The sequence below is a fragment of the Taeniopygia guttata genome, chromosome 8, assembly GCF_048771995.1.
Source record: "Taeniopygia guttata chromosome 8, bTaeGut7.mat, whole genome shotgun sequence".
NCBI classification, from domain to species: Eukaryota; Metazoa; Chordata; class Aves; order Passeriformes; family Estrildidae; genus Taeniopygia; species Taeniopygia guttata.
In genome coordinates, this window is record NC_133033.1 from 1,230,192 (window position 1) to 1,254,517 (window position 24,326).

The 24,326-nt window shown below is 52.7% G+C and overlaps 2 protein-coding genes and 1 long non-coding RNA gene across 4 annotated transcripts in view; 1 reads left to right on the forward strand and 2 right to left on the reverse strand.

Moving 5' to 3' along the window:
- Positions 1-5,022, forward strand: part of LOC140684596 (uncharacterized) — a 141,691-nt gene extending 136,669 nt beyond the window's left edge. Inside the window, exon 2 of the long non-coding RNA XR_012057065.1 lies at positions 4,963-5,022. This is a non-coding gene — a long non-coding RNA (uncharacterized lncRNA). The remainder of the gene's footprint in view (positions 1-4,962) is intronic.
- Positions 4-1,870, reverse strand: DYNLT5 (dynein light chain Tctex-type family member 5). The gene is made up of 3 exons (XM_030278581.4): positions 1,684-1,870; positions 1,480-1,604; positions 4-861 (listed from the first exon to the last, which is right to left on the reverse strand). Exons 1-3 carry the CDS (start codon positions 1,868-1,870, stop codon positions 658-660), a joined length of 516 nt encoding a protein of 171 aa, XP_030134441.4. The 3' UTR covers positions 4-657.
- The window catches only part of SGIP1 (SH3GL interacting endocytic adaptor 1), a 56,217-nt gene continuing 34,287 nt past the window's right edge, over positions 2,397-24,326 (reverse strand). For both annotated transcript variants that reach the window (XM_072932615.1, XM_072932614.1), the window contains 10 exons: positions 23,848-23,969; positions 23,144-23,270; positions 20,178-20,237; positions 14,422-14,533; positions 13,149-13,304; positions 11,673-11,805; positions 11,115-11,317; positions 10,333-10,397; positions 9,319-9,483; positions 2,397-7,506 (listed from right to left, as the gene is read on the reverse strand). In XM_072932615.1, coding sequence (XP_072788716.1) covers positions 7,484-7,506; positions 9,319-9,483; positions 10,333-10,397; positions 11,115-11,317; positions 11,673-11,805; positions 13,149-13,304; positions 14,422-14,533; positions 20,178-20,237; positions 23,144-23,270; positions 23,848-23,969 — 1,166 coding nt within the window. In that variant the 3' untranslated portion in view covers positions 2,397-7,483. The remainder of the gene's footprint in view (positions 7,507-9,318; positions 9,484-10,332; positions 10,398-11,114; positions 11,318-11,672; positions 11,806-13,148; positions 13,305-14,421; positions 14,534-20,177; positions 20,238-23,143; positions 23,271-23,847; positions 23,970-24,326) is intronic.

Genomic DNA, 24,326 nt, shown 5'->3' on the forward strand with positions numbered 1-24,326 from the left:
CAGTTCTTTCAGTTGTGTTCTTTAATTGTAGCTTTTGGGTGTTAAATGTCACAGTGCACACCAGCAAGAGGCTTCAGGTTGTATGCATTTCACAGTGTTCAGAGGGTTAGAGTTAAACTTTTAGTCATGAGTACATGAAGTATTTCTCCCCAACTAACTACTGTTCTGGTTTCAGCTTTGCACCTAAAATGTAATAAAATAAGCAGTTTGTGACAGGTTTGTTCTCTGACTCAGGAAAACCTAACAGCAGGTTTCAGCTGGGAAATAGGGGTAACAAAAAATCTGGTTTAGATCCAGAGCAAGGTGAGCCAGACCCCACCTCGGTGGGGAACGGCCACACCAGGAGAGACTTAGAACCATCAGTACCAGCCCCAAAAGTGGGCAGGCAAAACCCATGGTTCACTCCCTAATCCAAATACTTCCAGTAAGGTTTCCTGGGGGAGAACAGGGAAAACATTACTTACAGGCATTATTCTGAAAATATTTCCCCTACAGAGCAAGTTCTGAAAGCAGCTGCACAGCTCTGTCACTCACCCAAAGGCTCACATTTCAAAGCAGGTGAGAGCACCCAGGTCCTCCACAGGTATTTTCAACAACAGGGCTAGGAAGAATCAGGCTGAATATTAACTTTTCCTGCTGCTAAACTCGACTACCTCCCTACTCAAAATACACCCCATAGACGTTTGCCACGGCAAACAGCGAGCTGTTCTTGAACACGTAGGAGGAAAATGTGTCGCTCTGGGGATCCCAGAGGCACCTGCTGCTGATCTGCAGGCTCTGCCCACCCAGCTGCCCGACGTGTGCCACCACCACGATCTTGTACCTGGGCACCCCCAGCGCCTTCACCTGCGCCTTAACAGCCTGCGGAGAAAAACAGGTTCGGTCCACACGTGTCCAAAAACGGGGATGGGTTTACAGCAGGGCAAGGGGGAGTGGTATAAACTGACAAGAGGATGGGGTTAGATGTGTTATAAATGAGAATTTGTCTAGCTAAGTTAAAAGGAAAAAATAAAATATTTATTCTGCAATTAAATTCTATCTAGCCAGCCACAGGGAAAGAGCAGAGCCGAGCCCAGGGTCAGCACCAGGAATCAGCCTCAGCAGAGGTTTTCCTCCATGCCCACACACTCCATCCTGGCACAAGAGGTTTTTATAAAGAAAATTCCGCCTGAAACCAGGATTTCAACAATCAGTCTTTTCTTCCATTCAAAGTCTATAAGTTAATAAGATTTTCTTTTTTAATGATAAAGAAAAACAATTCAGCGTCCAGAGCTATTGAATTATTAATTATTACTCATATCAAATACTCAGAGCTGGTAATTCATCCTGTAAGATTGAAAACTCTTTTCCACGGACAGAGATCACAGGCAGTGTCTCTGGGGGCTCTGTCCAGGGGGGTTCCTGACCCAGCCAGGGTCCCAGCCCTGCCAGAGGGATGCTCTGGATGCCCTCAGGGCAGGAGTCCCGTTCCCATCCCACCTCGGCGATGTCCCTGGCCGCCTCCCGGCACGGCCCCGGCTCGTACCGCCGCTCCCGCAGGGCGCTCCGCACCGCATCCCGCAGGATCCGCTCCACCGCCGCCGCCGGGAAGCGCCCGCCGGGCCCTGCGGGGCAAAGCCCGAGGTTAGGAAGGAAAAAAATCGCAGCGCTGGAGGGATTTTGGAGGGGCAACCCCACACCCACCCGGGCCGGGCTCGGCGGGGCTTTCGCCGCCCTCCATCGCCCTCAGCTGCGGGGCGGAGGCGGCGCCGGAGCGGGGCCCGCCCTCCCAATTCCCGTTCCCCGGATCCACCCTCAGAATTCCCGTTCCCCGGATCCACCCTCCCAATTCTCGTCCCCCGCCTCCATCCCTCCCTATTCCCGGCTCCATCCCTCCGAATTCCCGTTCCCCGCCTCCGTCCCCTCACATTCCCGTTCCCCGCCATTCCCGCCCTCACGGCGGTGAATTCCTGCGGCTCCCCCGGCTCCCCATGGTTTCCACCGGCCCCTGTGTGTCCCCACAGCCCTCACAGGTCCCCACAGCTCCCCGTGTGTCCCCATGGCCTCCAAATGTCCCCACGTGTCCCCACATAAACATAAAGATTTTGTGTGGCCCCATGGCCCCCAAATATCCACACATAAACCTAAAGATTCCGTGTTGTCCCATGGCCCCCAAATGTCCCCACATGCCCCCACATAAACATAAAGATTTTGTGTGGCCCCATGGCCTCCAAATGTCCCCACATGTCCCCACAAAAACCTAAAGATTTTGTGTGGCCCCATGGCCTCCAAATGTCCCCACATGTCCCTACATAAACCTAAAGATTTTGTGTGGCCCCATGGCCAGCCTTCAATCCCTCTGCCCGCTCCTCTGGGTGCCCCTGCACATGGAAGCAAAACTGGCTCAGAAAAGGAAATGTTGTACGTTTTTTTGTTTATTTTCAAGGGAAAAAATAATAATAATAATCACATTTAAATTGCAACTCAGTTGGGTATTTCATGGGGTTCTTATGTATAGAATGAATAAACTTTGTTCTGATGTGGGGATTTCTTTGTCACAACGCTCTGCATGGTAAATAATTGCATATTTGAGAGTCGATGAAATCGGTGACGGGGAGGATGGAGGAGAGACATTTATAAAAAACAGTATTTACAAAAAATGATATCCACATAGTCGTACTCTAATCTATAAGGCAAGTAACATTTAAAATATGTTGTTTCATGATTATCTTCAACAAGTCAATACAACACATTCATATTACCAGTGGTCAAATACAAAGCTTCGCTGCAGTAGTCCCTGTGCAACAAACCTGTACGTCTTTTATAGGTTGGTTTTTTTGTTTTTTTGTTTTTTATTTTTTTTCTCTGAGAACAGTAGGAAAGCAGCAAAGTTTTCATCACAGACTAAGCAGTACCTAGGCCATCGTAGACTAAAGGTATAATATATCTCATTGCACGTTTAGGCAGAAAAGGCCAGCCATTCATTAACTTATTTAACTTAAATCTTAAAAATAGACCTGTGTATCTTCATCCACAAATATTTATAAACATTTTATACACGAGGGAGTTTGTTAAGTGGTCCAGGGTGATGCCTGGGGGTATCTGATTCACTGCTGGGGTGTCACAGTGGGCTTGTCCCACATCCTGGGCCCTCCTCCCACCAGCCCTGGGAGCTTCCTGGCACATCCCAAACCAAATCCTGGCTCAGACCACGCCACGTCTCTGTTTGTTCCAGGTCATCCAAGCACCCGGGGGATTTCATCATCCTTGGAACGTTGGGAGTGAAAAACCCCTTCCTGCATGGATGAGGAGCCCGACATGGGGGCAGCACATCCCCAGCAATTCCCAGCAAACCTGGGATTTCTGAGGGATGGACAAAGCACCCCAAAGCCCCGCTGGGGTCTGGGGTGTTCCACCGCATCCTGCTCGTCCCCAAGCCTTTGAAGAGCATCACCACCAATTTTGTGGCTCCAAGAACCACTGCCAGCAGCATCACCCCTCCCAAAGGGACAAGGGAAGCCAGGCAGGAGCAGGGAGTATTCCTGCCAACCTTTCCCTTGCCTTGCAGTGAAAGAAGAATTAAAATCCTGACTGGAATAATCCTGATTATCATAAAACCTCCCTGCCTCTACACAGATTCATTTCCTTGGGAAACCGTGAGGGAAAGAGGAACAGAAGAATTCTGGCTTTGAAGTGAAATCTTTGAGACAGTCATTCCTAACCTGGGAAGTACAACAGGATGGTGTTACGTATTTTGGTCATGACAACTTCAAAATTAGGGGTTTTAACTGAGATATTTTCACATGAAAACCACAAAAGGGTAGGGAAAAAAAATGTTTGACTCTCTCTTAGGTAAATTAAAAACCTGTCACCTTTTCAGTGCACTCCAGCAATTAAAAATGCTTCTGCTGGGAGAAAGAGGTGGTAACTCTTTTTTTAGGATGCTCCTGCTGGAGGGGGAAGCCCGGGAAGGGTGGCAGGGGGGCTGTACCTTCCCTTCCCATCCCTGCTCTGCCTGGCTACAGAGAGAGGGCATTCCAACAGAAACTGGCATATTTTAAAAAAAATTTATAGATAAAACCTGAAAGGGCAGAGTGAAGACAAATTAATTTCACTGGAATACTGAATGACAACAGAACCAAGAAGATGTAAACAGGGCAGTGACATTTAAGAACAAATGCAGACACCAAATGAAAAGCTCATTATTTGGTGTTTTTTCCTACTATTGAGAGATTTCAGAGTTACTAAGAAATATTGTTAATGGAGAGAACTGCTCTGAAAGGTCTCCTGTGAGGAGCACCGTGAGCTGGCTGAGAATTGTGACTGCTTGCAACAAACAGCAGAAAGGTGGCAAAAAATGACTTCCCGCTCCTGCCATGTAAGATTCCAAGTGTGAAGGTGTCCATGGGGAAAAACTCTCCTGCTCTGCCAGGGGGACCTTGATTCTGCAGGTGTGGGCTGCCAAATTCCCAGGAAAAATTCCTTTGGGAGAGGTTGAGGACAGTCTAAAGGGGAACATCCACAGAAGGAGCAGAGCTAAAGCCTTTCTGTGCATGCATTCACATTTTTAGGATTGAAAACCTCCTTTATTTATCCTTCTGTTCACCCAGATGGATCCTGGTGCTGCCGAGCCCAGGGGTGCCAGGGCTGGGCAGTGCCAGAGGGCTCAGCCCCTCTCCAGCTCAGCCTGCCTTGGGAAAAGCCCTGCTGGGAAACAGCTCTGGGAATGCTCCAGGGCTGGAGCCAGGCTGGGAGAGCTGGGAACGCTCACCTGGAGAGGAGAAGGATCCAGGGAGAGCTCAGAGCCCCTGGCAGGGCATGGAGAGGGGCTGGGGACAAGGATGGAGGGACAGGACACAGGGAATGGCTTCACTGACAGAGGGCAGGGATGGGTGGGAGATTGGGAATTAGGAATTGTTCCCTGGGATGGAATTCCCAGAGCAGCTGAGGCTGCCCCTGGATCCCTGCAGTGCCCAGGGCCAGGCTGGAGCAGCCTGGGATGGTGGAAGGTGTCCCTGCCATGGCAGAAAAGGAACAGGAGGATTTTTAAGGTCCCTCCCCACCAAAACCAGTCTGGGATCTCTGTGAAACCAAATCGGTGCCATTTCACCTCCCTGTTCTCTGTGAGGGGTCAGACAAGCCCAAACAGAAGAATTCCCTGAAAATACACAGATTTTCCTTCCTAAAAGCCGAGGTGAAGCCTGCAGAGCTTGACTGCCCTGAGCACAGGTCCCTCTCTGGAGGCAGTGCTCTCACCAAACTCCCAACAAAGCCCAGGGCACTCTGAGAAAACACTCAGCCAAAAAGTGGTGAGAGCAGGATGGAAAAACCTGTCCCAAATCGCTGCTTTTGGTCCCAGTGTCACAGGGCTGGTGTCACCTGCCACCTGTGGGGCTGGGAGTGCTGGCACATCCCACCCCCAGAAATAGGACAAAATGTCCCAGGCTGTTCCCATCTCTCTCTCCAGGCCATCAGGGCTGTGTCCCGAAAAAGTGACCTCTGTTTTGTTCCCCAGCTCAAACAGGATGAGCCTGGGAGCTTTGGGTTATGGGTTTTTCTGTTTAAAAAGCACTCAGAAACCCAATGCCAATGTAAACACCTTGTCTTTCAGATTAAATATAAAGTAAAATCTCTATGTTCTGGTAATATTTACATTATAAATCCATTTTTTTTCAGGTCTGTGCCATAGATCTCTATTGGAAGGATGGGTTTGGAGCAATTGTACACACCATCAACCTGATTCTTGGGGTTTCTGTGTCAGAAAGGGGTGAGCTCCACACTTGATACAAATTTCCAGTTCAGGGGAGAATCATTCATGGAGTGGAACACTGGGGAGTGCACTCCCAAAATCTGTGAGGATGTGGGAAGTGAATTGTGCTTTTCCTTTCCTGCTGCTGCCTTCTGTCAGCTCTCACACAGCTCAATCCACAGATCTCAGCCTGGAATCACCTCACACCTGAAATATCCCAACATTTCCTGCTTGAAATATCCCCCACGATTCCCAAAATCTCTCAAGATGGGCACAGATCTCAGTTTTCCTTCATCAGACTGCTCCATGAGCACTTCCCACCATGCCCAGGCTGTTTACCAGTGTAATCCTGGCAACACTTGGGAAATCAGCATTTTTGTCACCTTACACTTTCCCAAAGCCCCAGCACCCCCTTGGTGTCTGCTCCTCTGTGCATCTGTGTTTAATTTCACAAAGATTCCTTCATTTTTCTTCTCCCAAATTGCCAAATTCTGCTGTTTAACAAGCAGCTGCAGCACCACGAATGCCACCAAGGCTCTCACCACGCTGCCAGGAGTGGGATGAGAGCCAGATCCACAGGAATGAGCAGCACCCAGTGGCACAGGGGGAACACAGAGGGACAATATTTTGTCCCCCATTCCCCAGTTTAGCCCTTCCACATGTTTTCCCATCTCTACAAGACAGCTGCTCCCAGTTCTGGCGAGCTGGGCTCCTGCCCTGGCTGATACCAACACCCCCAGTGCTGCTCCTGCTCCCTGGGGAATTCTTTCCCTGTGTTTTTCCACGCACATTTTCCTGCCTGAGTGCTAAAATAGACAAGCAGGTGCAGCTGCATTTCTTTAAAGCATTTTCTAAACCCGTAGAGCTTTCAAAAAATGGGGGAGAAAGGCAGAAAAAAGCCAGCAAAGCAAGGCAAAAACACAACGGAATGGAGGCAGCTGGGAAAATGCATCCTCAAATCAAAAAATGACATTTTGTGCCTCTTTGCTGCTTCTTTCCTCATCTCTGTCCCCAAAATTACCCGGGCATGGGGCAGGGAAGCGCTGCTGGGATTCCAACAGGGAGTCTGCAGTTCTAAGAGAACACAGGGCTGGAAATTTGGGGTAAATACTCCTTGCAGAAGTGAGATTTCCTTCCTGGGAGACTGTCCTAGGAACCTCCTCCTTTCCAAGAATATTTTTCTGGAGTTAAACCAGCTGAACCTGAAGGCTGAGCTTTTTATTGATCGCTGTGAGACGTACTAAGGACTGAAGGAAAATTAAATCAGCCCGTGGGCCCTACTGAACTCTCTTTTGATGAGGCACCCCCTTCATAACAGCTACCAGTATCGTATTTAAATTGTATATATTGACAAAATGCAATCTACCTCGGTAAGCATTGTGCCATTCAACAGTACTACTATTAGATTTATATACCACAGTTTAAATTACATCCATTTCATGAATGGTAAAATGCTAAAACTCAAGTGTCTAACTGCCAAAATACAGCCTTACTGGAATGAGTACAATTTACAAATACAATAATTACATTTTAAAACCATTAACAATGTTACATCTAGAAGTAAATACTGGAGGACTGGTCAAGACGGTGTTTTCCAAGGAAAAAAAACGCTGAAAGTTGTCGACACTTCCAACAGAAATGTCCCGAGTGCAGGATTTAGTTCATTTTCCTTAAACTGTGATTAAAACCCGTTCCACGCACAGCAGTCCTTGGGTATTTTCCATAGTATTTTCCATAGACTTGCATAAGCTTCCATCAGTTATCCGCCAAATATTTACCTGGAAACGGGATCAGAAATCAGCTGGGGGAGGGAGCAGCCCTGGTTCCCAGGAGTTCCTGCCCACCTCCACCAGCCCTTCCTGCCCACGGGAAGATCCTCGTTATTTTCTGCAGCCATGAGGAAAAAATCCATAAGAAAAAATCCTCGTTATTCTCTGCAGCAATGAGGAAAAATCCTCGTTATTTTCTGCAGCCACGAGGAAAAAAATCCATAAGGAAAAATTCTCACTATTCTCTGCAGCATTAAGGAAAAATCCTCGTTACTCTCTGCAGCAATGAGGAAAATTCCTCGTTACTCTCTACAGCCATGAGCACAAGGAAAAATCCTTGTTATTCTCTGCAGCCATAAGGAAAAATCCTCATTATTTTCTGCAGCAATGAGGAAAAATCCTCGTTATTTTCTGCAGCCATGAGCATAAGGAAAAATCCTTGTTATACTCTGCAGCCATGAGGAAAAAAATCCATAAGGAAAAATCCTTGTTACTCTCTGCAGCAATGAGGAAAATTCCTCGTTACTCTCTACAGCCATGAGCACAAGGAAAAATCCTTGTTATTCTCTGCAGCCATAAGGAAAAATCCTCATTATTTTCTGCAGCAATGAGGAAAAATCCTCGTTATTTTCTGCAGCCATGAGCACAAGGAAAAATCCTTGTTATTCTCTGCAGCCATAAGGAAAAATCCTCATTATTTTCTGCAGCAATGAGGAAAAATCCTCGTTATTTTCTGCAGCCATGAGCATAAGGAAAAGTCCTTGTTATACTCTGCAGCCATGAGGAAAAAAATCCATAAGGAAAAATCCTTGTTACTCTCTGTAGCCATGAGGAAAAATCCTCGTTATTCTCTGCAGCCATGAGGAAAAAAATCTTAAGGAAAAATCCTCGTTATTCTCTGCAGCAATGAGGAAAAATCCTCATTACTCTCTGCAGCCATGAGCACAAGGAAAAATCCTCAATATTCTCTGCAGCCATGAGGAAAAAACATCTATAAGGAAAAATTCTCACTATTCTCTACAGCATTAAGGAAAAATCCTCGTTATTTTCTGCAGCCATGAGGAAAAAACATCTATAAGGAAAAATTCTCTCTATTCTCTGCAGCATTAAGGAAAAATCCTCGTTACTCTCTGCAGCCATGAGGAAAAATCCTCGATATTCTCTGCAGCAACGGGGCACAAGCTCTTCCTGGAGGTGCCCTGGAGATGCCAGCCTGCCTTTCGTGCAGGAGCAGGCACGAGCCATGAGACCCAAGGCTGGCAGGTGGCAGCAGGATTTATGTCACTCAGGGCAGCTGCTGCCCCTCTGTCTCCGCCCTGCCCGCGGGGACACTGAAACATGGATGAAAAATTAAACTTTATAATTCTAATGAAGATTTGTAGGGAATGGGTGTGTTTATTTACATGTGGGGACTCATTGCCCTTTAATGGACATGTGTACCTCTGAGAACTCCCAATCCTTTTTTTATTACCCTTACTAATTTCCATATGCATAGAATTTAATAATAGGTTAATGCATATTCACTCTGCTGATTTTATGTTATACTTACAGCTAGTTACACTCGTACTTTGTTTTTGTCAGAAAGTACAGAAAGAATTCTTGGGTTACTCTGCTTTGTGCATTTCAAGGTCTGAGGAGTCTTTAGTGTGGAAATTTCTATTCTTTTTTCTTAGCTAGGATAAGATTTTCTAGGCTTGCAGTCACCAGACTAAACAGCATATTTAGCAAACCCAAAGCAGCACATTTCACCTAAATCCAAACGGATTTCTACGCTGTTACATTTTTACTTTATCTCGGAGGAGCCGCCGGTGAGGCACCCACCTGCTGCAAACCTCTTCTTGATGAGGGAGAAGCGGTACCCGGCGCCCACCAGCTCGATGTCGCAGCTGGACAAGGTGCTGCCCTCGCTGGTGAACTGCACGGCCAGCGGGGCTGGCGAGCTGGGCCCCTCGGCCAGCTGGAAGCGCGCCAGCAGCGAGCCCACACCTGCCATGGGAACCCCAAAAAGAGCTGGATGAGTGCCCGGGGCACCGGAGTGTCCTGGCATGGACAAGGGCATGGACAGAGGGGGCTGGCACCAAGGGGACAGAGCTGAACCTCCTCATCCTCCCAGCATGGACAAGGGCATGGCCAGAGCTCCACCAGGACAGAACAAACCCCCTCATCCTCCTGGCATGGACAAGGGCATGGCCAGAGTGCCACCAGGACAGAGCCAAACCCCCTCATCCTCCCATCATGGACAAGACCATGGCCAGAGCTCCACCAGGACAGAATAAACCCCCTCATCCTCCCATCATGGACAAGGACACAGCCAGAGTGCCACCAGGACAGAGCAGAACCACCTCATCCTCCTGGCATGGACAAGGGCACAGCCAGAGTGCCACCAGGACAGAACAAACCCCCTCATCCTCTCATCATGGACAAGGGCACAGCCAGAGCGCCACCAGGACAGAGCCAAACCCCCTCATCCTCCCATCATGGACAAGGGCACGGCCAGAAGGGGCTGGCACCGGGGGGACAGAGCCAAACCCCCTCAGACTCCCAGCACGATTCAGCTTTTCACACATCCCACGTGGAAAACCTCTCACGGGAGAGAGCAACCCTCCCAGCCTCGGGGTGGAGGGCAGCCAAGGGGTTGGCACACCACCACATCCCAGCCCGGTGTGTGAATGCCCCTCGGGATGCCAAGGTGGCTGGCAAAGCACGCAGCCCTGCTTTTTGAGCTCCAAAATTAAACAGCTCTGTCCCCAGCAAGCCCCAGCAGGATCCCGAGTGTCTGGGCCTGTGCCTGCCTGAAGGATTCCGAGATCATGACGTGCATATTGGCAGGGTTACCTCCGTTTTCTGACTTCTGGGAGATATCAGGGATCTTCCACAATATCCTTTGCTGTTCGGCATTCCTGCAAACACACGGAGAAGATCATTTCTGTAGGAATCAAGAAATTGCCAGGGAGTAATCTGAATTTTGCTAAAGGCTGGGGGTGGGTAGAGAGGAGGGGGAACTACTCAGGTGCTTCCCTCTGGAGCAGCAATTCTGGGAGCTTGGATTTGGGTTTCAAAGCAAGTGAAAGTTCACCTGCTGGGCTCATGGATGGACTTGATAGTCTTAGAAGGCTTTTCCAAACAAAATATTTGTATGATTGCTATGAGGATTGCAGGTGAGCAAGAGCCATGGAAATGTGCCTGTGCCTAGGGCAGCGACGGCCACACGTCCTTCCGTGCATCCCACAATCCCGGACTGCTTTGGTTGGAGGGGATCTTAAAACTTATCCAGTGCCACCTCTGCCATGGCAGGGACACCTCCCGCTGTGCCAGGCTGCTCCAAGCTCCCACTGTTCCCACCCTGTGCTGGTGCCTGCCTGTGCATCCCTCTAAACCCCGGATAAAGCAGCCAAAACACAAAACAAGGGATGATGCTCTGCTCCCGCACTTCTCCCTTCACCCCTGACCATTTCCTTGTGGGAATGGCAAGAGAAAGGGAATCAGAGTGGGGTTAAAGGCGTCCCCCTACAAGAGGAGGGCAGGTTTGGGTGCCCGGCGTGTCCCCAGCTCCCACCCACAGACCCTGCTGCAGCAGGACGGGGATTCTGGGCAGGGGCAGGATGAGCAATCCCTACCAGACAGCAGGAGGAAGCACAGCTTGGAGTTTGGTTACTCCTCCGTCGACGGGGACGAGGAACTGGACGTTGTTTAGAGCTACAGGCGTGGTCATTGCCTCTGTATTGTATTTGTAGTCGATGCGCAGGTCAGTGCTTGCAGGGTCACACCGCCAGCTCACTGCAAGGTTTAATGGAGTAGACTGAATACCCTGGGCAGATACCTTCCAAAATGACAGAAAAAACATTTAGTTTCCGTAGGGCTGAAGGGAGAAATCCCATTTTACAGACGCGGACATCGCATTGGGAGGCAAGCCCTTGAATTCCCGCTGAATTTAGTACCGGGCTTAAAGCCAGACAACCCAGTGCCACACAGGAGGGACAGTGGGACAAGCCCCCACCTCACAACAGCTCCACTCTGCACTAGGGAAACACCATTTTTTACACTGACCAGTTTTTATTTTACATTGACCATTTTTTACAGCCATAATCAGCATACTTTTTTTTTTTTTGTCACAGTTTTATCTCACAAAAAAAAAAAAAAAAACAAAAACAAACAAAAAAACCAAAAAACCCTACCTGGTATTTGAGCATATCCACATTGTAATAGGTGGCTTGAGGTTTCTGTTCCGATACCTTCTTTAGGTGAGTCATCAGATTTGGCATGTTGACCCAGAACTCCTTGGAGTTGGAGTCACTCTGCACGGTGTCACTGCACAGAGGAGAAGGAGCCTTTTGGATCAGCTGTCTGGGCAGGAGAGCTGTTCTGCACAGCACAGGGGCTGCACACAATCCCACCCCCGAGGAACATTACAGAATCACAGAATCACAGCATAACGAGCTTGGAAGATCATCAAGTCCAACCCATGCCCTGACACCACAACTAGACCATAGCACCAAGTGCCAAGTCCAGTCTTTTTTTAAACACATCCAGAGATGGTGATTCCACTGCCTCCCTGGGAAGACAATTCCAGTATTTTATTATTCTTTTGGTGAAAAATTTTTTCCTAATATCCAACCTAAACCTTCCCTGACGTAGCTGAGGCTGTGTCCTCTGGTTCTGTCAGCGCTGCCGGGGGGCAGAGACCGACCCCACCTGTCTGCAACCTCCCTTCAGGAGTTGTGGAGAGCAATAAGGTCTCCTCTGAGCCTCCTCTTCTCCAGCTGATCAACCCCAACTCCCCCAAACGTTCCTCACAGGGTTTGTGTTCCCAGCCCCTCTCCAGCCTCGTGGCCTCCTCTGGATGTGCTCGAGCATCTCAATGTCCTTCCTCAACTGAGGGTCCCAGAACATTGGCTCCCTCCCACACAGCTCCAGCTTGTCTTGATCCATCTGCACTGGGATTCAGAACCTCCCAAGTCCTGGGCTGATCCCCCAGTGTGGGCAGCAGGAAAGGGGGCGATTCTGCCCTTCTGCTCCTCCCAAGTGAGGCCCCACCTGCAGAGCTGCCCCAGCCCTGGGGCCAACATCAGCAGGAGCTGGAGCTGCTGGAGAGAGCCCAGAGGAACCCCCGGAGCTGCTGCAGGGCTGGAGCCCCTCTGGAGCCAGGCTGGGAGAGCTGGGGGGGCTCCCCTGGAGAGGAGAAGGATCCAGGGAGAGCTCAGAGCCCCTGGCAGGGCCTGGAGAGGGACTGGGGACAAGGATGGAGGGACAGGACACAGGGAATGGCTTCACTGCCAGAGGTAGGGATGGGTGGGACATTGGGAATTGGGAATTGTTCCTTGGGAGGGGCTGGGATGAAATTCCCAGAGCAGCTGTGGCTGTCCCTGGATCCCTGGCAGTGCCCAAGGCCAGGCTGCACACTGGGGCTGGAGCAGCCTGGGACAGTGGAAGGTGTCCCTGCCCATGGGATAATCCCGATATCAGAATAATCCTGATGATCTACCAACCCAAACCATTTAGGGATCTCATCAACTCTTAAAGGGTTTGAGAGTTTCATTCCCCAAATCAGCACGTGCTTCCAAGGAAGACACTTCAGGCCACATATTTTCGCAAACACCCCATTTTCCCCAAAATCCCCCTTCCCCTGGGATGCTGCTGGGGGAAGGGCTCACCAGCAGAGCAGCTGGGGGTTTGGCAGGACGTGCTCCAGCCTGTTGAAGTTGAGCACGCGGAAGGTGAGCACGGCCGGAGCGGGGTTGTTGGCGAAGTGCCGCGTGATGCCCGCCGGGAAGGACAGCACCATCTCCCCCGTGATCTTCACGATGCACCTGCAGCACAGAGAGCCAGGGCAGCAACGGGGCTCCAAACGCAGCAGGAGGGAGGGCTGGCACCAGGGATGGTGTGGGACAATCCCTCCTTCCCCACCCAACACATCCCAGCCTCTGGTGGCCTCAGAGAGAGCAGAAACAGCACAAGGGCTGACAGGGATCTTCTTCAATAAACCCTGTCTGAGGCTTCTTGATTTTGCTGTCATTCAGTGATTCGGTATTTCAGTGAAATTAATTTGTCTTTGCTCTGCCCTTTTGGGTTTTATCTATTAGAGGGTCTTATAACAAAGGTTTCTGTTGGAATGCCATCCCGTCTTGGCCAGGCACGGGAGGGAAAGGCTGCACTCCCCTGCCACCCTTCCTGTGCTGCTCTCTGAGATTCCTCACACAAAGTCCTCACCCCCCTTTCCTACAGCAGAAACATTTTGAAATGGGGCACTGCAGCAGTGCCCTGCCCCTGGACACCCCAGGCCACACCACCTCCTGTCCTCAGGTTTGGCTTTTATATTTTCACATTCTGAGCTGTTTTAGTGTGTAATTCTGAGTTTCACATTAGGGGATGCTGAGCTCTCTGCACAGAGCAGGGACACAAAACAATTCCTGCTCCAGCTGGGCACCAAGGACAAATGATCCAAATCTCAGCCCAGGAGCACAAACACCGTGGGCTGGAGAGAGAAAAACAAGCAGGGTGGGACTGCCTGGGCTGAAGCTGGAATGGGACAATGAACTCCAAGGTGCCAATGGAGCAGAACTGATCCCAGGGAGAGCCCCCGGGAGCGCTCGTGCATTTTGGGGCCATTTTGGTTCATTTGGGTGCAGCCCTGGCTGGGCTCTGGTGCTGCCCAAGGTGGATCCATGGAGGAGATCCTTTGGATAAATCCCGAATTTATTCTGGAACACCATCTAGTCTCAGTTCTGGGTCAGCCTTCTCAAGGTATCAATTTCTGGCGCCTCAGATGGGACAGAAAACATCTGGAGAACCTCCTGAACCAGAGCCAGAGGAAGGCCTCAGCCCCCCTCCTCATCCCTGACAAAACCCTGGTCACCCCCCAGCTGTCCCCAGCGCAGGGACACCCCCGGGGGTCGGGGCAGGGACACCCCAGGGCTCAGCACCTACTTGTTGGGGTCAGCCCCTTTGAAGTAGGCGTTGACGGTCTCGGTGAAGGCGGCGGCCACGGGCAGGGTGTCCTGTGCCCCCATGGTCAGGGGGCTGGGGCCTCGTGACGAGCCTGCAACAGAGCCAGCAGCCCCCCTTGGCACCATGCCCCCAGCCTGACTCCACGGGCAAACCATCCCCAAAAACCCCCCAGGCTTCGGGTGAGGCTTTCAAAACATTTGGGAAATGATCTTTGCCCCCCTCCCCTCCCCAGCCCCGCTGCCAAAAGCAAGCAAAGAAAAGGATGGAGTGGCCGGGCGGGAGCAGCATGCGGGGCTGCCACACGGCAGGCTTTGCATGACAGTTTTTGCAGTCGCTTTTTGGGCCCCGTAAAAAGGGGCTGGGGGGTTCATTGTGTTACCCCCGGGGAGCTCGGGGTGTTGGCAGTGTGCCCCTGGTGTCCCCCCAGGCTGAGGGGGCTCCTGCAATCCCCAGCACACTCTGCTCTGCTCTCTTCTCCTGCCCTGTGGATGCCCGGAGCATCCTCCACACCCCACTCGCTCCTGAAACCCTCAGTGCCCGACAGGAAAGCTGCAAATCATCAGAAACCCGGAAAAACAGAGGTGCTGGCACAGATTGAGAGCTCCCAGAGCAGCTGTGGCTGCCCCTGGATCCCTGGAAGTGTCCAAGGCCAGCCTGGACAGCAGCCAGCTGTGATAGCTGAAGTTGGAACAAGCTGAGATTTAAGGTTCTTTCCAAACCAAACCATTGTAGGATTCCACGATTGGAAAAGGGGAAAAGCGTGCTCTGGTGTTGCTGTGCATCCTTGGACGCTTGCCAGGCTCTAAAATAGTTCAGCCCTGCAGGATCACACACAGGTTTCCCTTTGCTGGCCAGGAACTGTTGTTTCCAAAAGACATTTGAGGATGAAATCATCATTGCAAGTGCTCCTCAGGAGCTCCAGGTGTGCAGGAAACCCTTTAGGGGATCACAAGTCCCGTGCCTGCCACCAAGGGGTTGGCACTGCCAAGCCCACACCTCTTCCCTATGGAAAGTATCCAAAGATCAGCCCAGATATCCAAGGTGTTGATCCCACAGACACACAAAAAATCCTGGAGAGGTCATTCCCTGCCCTGGCACCGCCCTTCAGCCTCATCTATTTCCTGCAATGAACCATTTTGGAACCTTTTTTAAATACCACATCCTGTACACCGGGTGAAGCACGAGGATTATTTTGCCCCAAACCAGCCAAAAAGGAACAGCAAAGGACTCCAGAGGAGCAGCTTATCCAGGGACCCCCTCAGTCCATCACCACCCCTGCCAGGGGGGTGGAAAGGGGGACAGATCCAGCCCAGGGTTTGCTCGGAGCATAGGAGCACCTGCCAGCTCCAGCCAAAGCTGTAGGAATTCCAAAGCCACAGGAATTCCAAAGCCAGCTCCAGGAATGGCAGCACTTCCACAGGCAGAGGATGAGGGGGAAGCAAAGCCCAGCAAAATGTGTCACGTTCCTGGTGAGCCCTTCTGCTTGGGCCATCCTCAGAAATGATCCCTTCCCTTCTTCCTCTGCTGCTGCCCGGGGTTTGGGAGCAGGAAATTGGGAATTGCAGCATCTTCTGTGCTTCAGTGACACTTGGAGTGTGGGTACAGCCAGGAGGAATCCTCACAGCTCCCCAAGGCACCAGGCATTAATGGATAAACCCTAAGTGCTCTTTCCTCGAGGCACAGATGAGGGATTTTCCCTTCCCAAGCCTAATGCAGCCTAAAAGTGCAAAGAAGGGATGGAGCCAGACGTGTCCCTGTGGGTCACACAGCCAAAGGGGCTCGGGGGAATCCGGGGTTCCAGCTGCAGCCCGGGATGGGGATGGGGGTGCTCGGGAGTGGATCCTGCTGCTCCACCTCACCCACGGCCACACACACATTAATTATCCTAACGAGCCCAGAGCCTCCTGCTCCTCAGCCCAGCATATCCATCAGGGATTCCCTGGTGGAATTCCCACTGAAGAACAGGCACAGTTCCAATGAGGGCACGAGCAGCTCCCCAAAACCATGGGATACCACACCCCAAAACCCCATGACTGAGGGGGCGCGCAGGACAACGCATTTCCTAAAAATCCTTCCCAAAGACACCACTGGGAGCAAATCCTTGCTCCCCACCCAGAGCAACACCCCTCAGGGCATCAAACACGGCCGATACCCTGGCAGGGGGATATTCCCACTGCATCCACCAGGAAATTCAGAGAGTCACAGAATTCAGAGAATCACAGAATCACAGAATCACAGAATTCACAGGATCACAGAATTCACAGAATTCACAGAATCACAGAATCACAGAATTCACAGGATCACTGGGTTGGAAGAGACCTTCAAGATCATGGAGTCCAACCCAGCCCCAACCCCTCAGCTAAACCCTGGCACCCAGTGCCACATCCAGGCTTTTTAAACACACCCAGGGATGGTGACTCCACCACCTCCCTGGGCAGCCATTCCAGAACTTCATCACCTTTCTGTAAAGAACATTTTCCTGCTATCCAGCCTGTATTTCCCTTGGAAATACAGCTGGAGGCTGTGTGCTGTGTTCTGTCAGTGCTGCCTGCAGACAGAGCCCAGCCCCAGCTGAGCACAGGCACCTTTCAGGAGCTGTGGGGAGCGCTGAGGGCAGCCCTGAGTCTCCTTTTCTCCAGGCTGAGCACCCCCAGCTCCCTCAGGGGTTCCTCACAGGGTTTGTGCTCCCAGCCCCTCTCCAGCCTCGTTCCCTCCTCTGGATGAGCTCCAGCATCTCAAAGTCCTTCCCAAACTGAGGGGCCAGAACTGGACACAGCCCTCGAGGTGTGGCCTCACCAGATGGGATCCAAACCCACCCAAATCTGGCTGTGGAGGGGGGAACCAGAGGTGCCAACCAGCAGAGGAGCCTCAGGCTTGTCTCATAGGGAAGGCACAAGACAGGGCTTGGCAATGGGATCATCATTCCTTGGAGAAGGAAAATCCCACTTCCCAAATGCCCGTGCCAGGGCGTGGGATGTGGGCCAGGGGTCTGCCACAGCACCACACTTTCCTCCTCATTTTTCATCTCTCCTTTTCCCTCTGTCCCTCTGAGTCCATCTCAGCAGCAGCAACAACAAAACATCCTCGTTTCTAATGGTCTGAAGGTCATGGGGGTGGAATTGGAGTTCTTGGTTCCCCCCACTCTTCCCTCATGAATCCATAAATCCTTCTCTTCATGGCTTCAGGGAACAAATTAATTTTTACACTCATGTTTTCACTATAAAAGAAAAGTATAAACTATTATAAGCATTACAATTATTGTCCAGAAATCTGAGAGACAAATCCAGTTGCTGGGGCACAGCTCTGCTCCAAACCTGCCTTCAAAAGTCACTTTTATAAATATTTCATTTGCACAACAATAGTAACAAACAAAAAAATAAATCCACTTTATGGAGCTTTGGATCCAGCCATAAAGCAGCAGACCAGCTTAATTTGCCTTATTTTTCCCTACAAAAGGTGGAAAATGCAGCTGTGGAGTAGCCAGGGATCCCAGAACATGACAGCATCACCACACCTCCTTCCACACAGGGACAAGCTGCCCCACATTCATCAAGCATGTGGATCTTGCCACCAGAAACAGAAAAAAAAAAAAAGAAAAACAACAGAAACAAACCCAAATCCAGAGAGAAACCATAATTTCCCTTCTGGCATTCCGTGCCCTGCGTTCCAGATGCCAAATCAGCAGATCTCCTCTCACGTCCCTGCACACGAGCTTTATCTTGTTTTTATTTTCAAGCTGGGCTGAAATATTTGGAGATAAATCAGGACATGCAGCGTGTGGAAGTGCCACAGCTCCCTGCTGGGCTGGGGGATGATCCTGGGGCAGCCCCACACTCCTGCATCCCCAGGAGAATCCCACCCCAGCTCCAGACCATCCACGCCACCAGAACCAAGCCCAAGAATTCCAACACAAAGTTAAGATTCCAAGGCACAGGAAAAGCCCCAAATGTGCAGTGCTGGTGCTGGACTGAGCGAGGGGCAGGGAGGAAGCACAGAGCAGGGAGAATGTGGGGCTGGAATATTCATGCTGAGGGATAAGGCTGTGCCTGCTGTCCTCAGCTCTTCCCAGAGCTCCCAAGAGCCCCCAAAAAAGGAAACCCAAACAAGGATTTTGGCTGGAAATTGTCCTGAGCACCAGGAGGAAGCAGCTCCTGCACGACCCCTCCTGGGTCTAAACTGGGAGATGCCATCAGAGCAGGAACTTCAAAGTGGGAATTGTCAGAGTGGAAAAAAGGAAAAAGGAGGAAAGGAAGGACCCAACCCCCCAGTCACCACCTTGATCCCTGCCTTCTGCTGCTGCTCAGCCTTCACTGCCACCAGGATGGGTTTGCTCCATGGAACCAAGCAGCCCATGCCAGGCAGTGCCATCCTGGGCCAGTCCTGGGCCATTCCCCAGCCCAGCAGTGCCATCCTGGGCCATTCCCCAGCCAGGCAATGCCACCCTGGGCCACTCCACAGCCAGGCAGTGCTACCCTGGGCCATTCCCAGCCAGGCAGTGCCATCCTGGGCCATTCCCCAGCCAGGCAGTGCCACCCTGGGCCATTCCCCAGCCAGGCAGTGCCATCCTGGGCCATTCCCCAGTCAGGCAGTGCCACCCTGGGCCATTCCCCATCCCGGCAGTGCCACCCTGGGCCATTCCCCAGCCAGGCAGTGCCACCCTGGGCCATTCCCCATCCCGGCAGTGCCACCCTGGGCCTCTCCCCAGCCCGGCAGTGCCATCCTGGGCCTCTCCCCAGCCAGGCAGTGCCATCCCGGGCATGTCCTTTGCTGGAGGGGGCACTGGGAATCCCACATGGGACATCCCCCAGCTCTGCCTGCAGGCACCACAGCAGCTCCCAGGTGTTTCCTGGGGATTTGTGGGAATCCCTCCCCGCTGCTTTTCCTTCTGTGGATAAAAGGAAAACGTTGGCTCTGTGCCTGCGGGATGAGCTGCCCCCAAAGCCTCGGGGGGCTGTCCTGTGTGGGATGTGACACTCAGAGAAGGTGCCATCAGCCCCAAACCGAGGTTTTCCCCTCCTTGCATCCTCCCCAATGCCCCTCATCCATGAGAGACCCCAAAACCTCCAGCACTTCCAACCGAGCACCCCAACAACACAAGCTGGCGCAGCTCGGGGTGGTGCTGGCAGTGCCAGCGCATCCCCAGAGCCATTCCTGCCCAAAAAGGGGACAGGAGGGGGGAGGAGGAGCAGATGTGGCCCTTTTTGAGTTCTCCACAGTCAACCATCTCCGGGAGCGAGCGGGGAGAAGCCCTGGCTGGCAGAGTCAGGTTCCTCAGCAGTGCAAGCGGCTCCGCTCCCTGCTTTTCACCTCCGTCTGGGAATATTCCCAACGTTCCTTTGGGCTTTTGGTTTGCTTGGGTGGGATTTTTTTTTTCTTTGCTTTTGGAAAGTGAAATCAATGAGGGAAAAAAAAAAAGAAAAAAAGAGAGATCAGCGGGACAAATGGCACAAATCAAATCAAAACGATTCCGGTCGGACTGGCGATGTCATCTAATTAGGCATAGCATTCCGCACGGGAAGCTGGGTTGCATGGAGCCTGGAAAGCTGGGTTGGATGGAGCCAGCCTGGAAAGCTGGGTTGGATGGAGCCAGCCTGGAAAGCTGGGTTGGATGGAGCCTGGAAAACTGGCTTGGATGGAGCCTGGAAAGCTGGATTGGATGGAGCCTTGGAAGGGAACCCCGGGAGCGAGAGAGCGAGGGGAGCGAGCGGTTACCGGGCGTGCTTTGCACTACTTACCTTCGAAAGTCAAATAAAACTTTCCTCTGTCAAACCAAACGAGGGAAGGCTGTTCATTCTCTGTATGGCCAGGAGTTGAAGCGGGATGGGAAAGGTTTAGGAGAGGGAGAGAGAAGGACACAGTGTGAGTCACAGAGCAGGTCATTAATGTCGCTACGGGGAGGGCAGGGCGGTCACACGTGCAGGGACAGCGCGCGACACCCGGCCGCCAGCTCGGGGGACAGAAAGCGGGGAGCAAAGCTATGGAAGCCCAGATGGAAGAGTCGTTCTGCCCTCTGGGTGAGCGGTTCCCAGGGGTGTTCTCGCTTTTTAAATTATTTTTTGGCCGCGGTAGAAGAGGTTTGTCGGCTCGCGCGCTCCGGGTTGCGCCGGCGCGGAGCTCAGCGTTCCCGGCGGGATGCTGCTCCGTGTGCCACCCCCAGTGACACTCGGGGACAGCGACACGTGGCTGTTTGCTCTCGCACCTCAGGACACGACACTGGCAGAGAACCGGACACACGCACACAGAGCAGCGGATCCTAGCTGGAGCTTCCCCTTCCCGTCAAAGGCGCCACGCTGGAATATCTCAGGGTGTGAGGGCGGGAGGGGGCAGACAGCTTTTGGAGCTGCTAAATGAACCTTTTGGAATTCGGGAGGTGCCAACCTTCCACCTCCAAGTCCTTTGAGTCACTGAGAAACTGTCATGCAAGGTGCTGCGAGCGGTGGGTGCCGCTCCGAAGGCGGAATTCTTTGGAAAACTCCCTGCTAGTACAGTACCTGCCGGCGTTTCACTGCGCCTTTCAAACGCGGGCAGTTTGTCAATAAAAGCATCATCCTCTGATAACACAAGCAGAAGAAACGCAAAGGAAAGAAAGAAGGAAAAAAGAAAGAAAAAAAAGAGCACAAAAAGAATGAAAACACGGATCCCAAGTGAAACCAAGCAGCGCACTTGTGTCAACGCAGAGACAGACGGAGGGGCAGCGGCACGGGGAGCAAAGAGCTCCTTGCTGTGCCAGGAATCGTCCAGACTGACATGCAGCCAACGAGGAAAGCACACCAGAACAGCACGGAGGACACGGGGATGGAGCAGCCCTGCCCCTGCTCCCGGACAAACTCCGTGGGACTTTGCCACAGGGAACGGGAGATGGGGAATGTGGTGGAGCCAAACTCCAGCCCCTGCTGGATTGGGGTGTCCCAGACCTGCCCATCCCTGCACACCTCCCAGCCCAGCTTTTCTTCTTCTGGGAATTGCAAGCTGCCCCTCCTCTGCTGTGGGATTTCCCTGGATGCTCACCCAACACCAGTGGCCGCCCTTGCCTTGGTGGGGACCAGGAGAGGCTTTCCCCCAAGCCCTGTCTGTCTCTGCCTGTGCCCCATCCAGCTTTTCCCCAGGTTTAGGCTGGATGCCAGCAGAAAAGGTTCCTCATCCAGAGGGTGCTGACACTGCCCAGATCCCCAGGGAATGGGCACGGCCTGAGGCTGCCAGAGCAGCTTTGGGACAGCGCTCCCAGGGATGCCCAGGGTGGGAATGTCGGGTGTCTGTGCAGGGCAGGAGTTGGATCAATGACCCCTGTGGATCCCTTCCCACTCAGCATAATCTATGCATGGAGCTGGAACAAAATCTGGGATGCTCCTCCTGGCTGCCCTGTTTGGACCTCCCTGGTCAGGGGTGACCCCAGAGCCCCAGTTTGGGATCTACTCCAAGGAAAGTTCCATGGAGGGCGTGGGACCCCAGCTTCTCCCCCCAGCCCAGCAACCTCATCCCCTCTGCTCAGCACGGGGAGCTCACTAAATCATCCAACAGCAGCTTTTGATCCCAAAAATATACGAGAGAAAAAAAGAAATGCAAACGGAGAGCCTGAGGGACCTGAGGTGGCAGAGCTCAGCTCGCTCCCATCGCCCTTCTCAGCTTCCCACAGCCCCTGGCACTGTCCCTGTCCTCAGCCTGGCTGTCCCCTCCCTCCCTGTGGCCACCGTGCCCCCTGGCACCACTCAGGGCACTGCCAGTGCCACCAGCGGTGTCCCTTAGCACAGGGGACGCTCAGGCCCGCTGTGCGGTGACATTTTTCCAGCGGGTGCTGTGACAGTGACCGACAGCCAGAGCAGGCACAACACCTGAGAGTGAGGTGACAACAGGACGGAGACGCAGTCAAGACTCCAGCAAAGCCACGGTGGCCGTCACCAGCACCTTCGGGCGGGGCTGGTGGCAGTGCCACCGCTGTGACAGCGGTGACGAACCGCGGCCAGCGCACGGAACTCCCGCCAGGCCGCCTTTTCCAGAGGGTTGGGAAGAAAAGACAAAGGAGGGAAGGAGGGAGGTGATCCTGGGAGGAGATGGAGCCGCAGGGAGCAGGGGCTGGCAGGCAGGGGTGGAGGAGGAGGAGCGCTGGCAGCAGGGACAGAGGGGACAGAGGGGATGGAGGGGGAGGCGTGGGGGTCCCAGCACCTGGAGCTGGGAGCTGCCAGCCAGACTCGATTCCCATTCCCATGGCATGCCCGGGGTTTTGGCAAACCCCACTTTTCCCAGGACGCCCCTTGGAGAGGAGACTGCAGCGTTTGGTTCTGCCCAGCGGCTGGGAAAAGCCACTTTCTTTTCCAAGACCCCTTTTCTGCTACTGCTTTAAGGGCAAGTGTGAATTTAAGGACATTCCAAGAGATTTAATATCCCTGGATCCCAAGGTCTGGCTTCCAGCCCCACTCCCCTCCAGGCACAAGCATCCCCTGCAAAAAAAGCTTATTTTGCCCCAATTCACAGCCCAGAACTGAATTTTCTGTTACGATTTCCTTGACTTTCACCAAGCATCCATTTCCCACAACATTTGGGAAAACTTCCCTGGCAGCATCACCCTCCTGATCCCTCACCCTCCTCAAATCCCTTTTAGCATTTGAAACCCCGATGAAAACTGAGGAATCCGACCCCAAGGAATGATTTAGCAATGGAAAGGCCTCAGGAAAGATGAAAGAACAGCAGTGCTGTGTGTGTTTACCGACGGTGGGAGTGGTGGCTGCACTCAGGGAATTGGTGGAAGATATGGAAGAAGTACTTTCAGCACGGGCTAAAGGTGCTATCGGAGGAGGGCTGGAGGAGTGGATGGGAGGGCTAAAAGGCCTGGACTGGAGAGAAACATAAAAGAACACAAAGTTAAAGAAAATCCACACAGAAACATTTGCATCAAACAAACAAAAATTTGCCTGGACCCTCCTGACTGCTCTGTGGCTCCCCAGAGGAAAAATTGGAATAATTTGAGTTGTTTTAGTACCAACGGCATTTTAGCTTGGAGCTGGAAAAACAGATTATGCCCACCACACACCACAGCGAGGGTGGCAGCTCCAGGGGCCGTGGGATGGATGGAAAGGGCTGGCATTGGGAAGGGAGCAGTGCCCACCAGGTGCCAGCTCCCCACGCTCTTAGGGACATTTTAGGGGCTGTTTTATACCCTCAGCATCAACCCCCAAACCCTCACACTTACCTGAAGCAGCCTGGGGTGGCACACAGGACAGCCCTGCGCTCCTGGGGGGGCTGGCACTGCTCTGCCTGCCCCCAAACCCTTCCTGGGGCACAATCCCACCCCAGCCCATTCAGTGGGTGGCATCACCAGGCAGAGCAGCGGTGGCACAGCCCTTCCCACGGGGAATTCATGGATCCCAGGGGAGCCCAGCCCACCCCGGGGAGCCAGCCCAGCCCACGTACCACGTCGCTGACGGGGGGTTTGCCGGGGGGCAGCTTGGGCCGGGACGGGGGTCGGGGTGGCGGCGGCGGGGGGGTGCCACAGGTGGCCAGCGGCGTTCCGGGGCGAGCCGGGGACGAGGAACCTGCAAGGAAGGGGAGCTGTGAGTGCCCCGCGGGCTCTGCCCACCCCAGAGCCCCCAGAGCTGCCCGTGGTGGTGGCACAGAGCGTGCCAGGATGGATGATGCCCGTGGATTCCTGGCAGGGGCTGCTCAGTGCCCAGTTCCCTCTGCAAAATTGCCATGGGAGGAGTCTCACAGCTGTCCCAAAAACCACGGGCAGGAGGGATGGGGTGATTGATGAAACGCTGCTCCAGGGGTGGCACAAATGGGAATTGGGGGTGCTCATCACAGGGCAGAGCTTTGGCTCAGCAAAGGGGAAGGGTGGAAGGGAAAGGATTTGCTGGGAGCACAACACAGCTCCCAACCTGCTGGAGAGGCTC

Excerpts from the sequence above, each read along its gene's own strand:
- DYNLT5 (XM_030278581.4), bottom strand. The coding sequence starts at position 1,870 with ATGGAGCCGGGAATAGGGAGGGATGGAGGCGGGGGACGAGAATTGGGA. Across the intron at positions 1,605-1,683 it reads CCCCGCCGAGCCCGGCCCGG|GGCCCGGCGGGCGCTTCCCG; the intron begins GTGGGTGTGGGG and ends TTTGCCCCGCAG. Across the intron at positions 862-1,479 it reads CGGCCAGGGACATCGCCGAG|GCTGTTAAGGCGCAGGTGAA; the intron begins GTGGGATGGGAA and ends TTTTCTCCGCAG.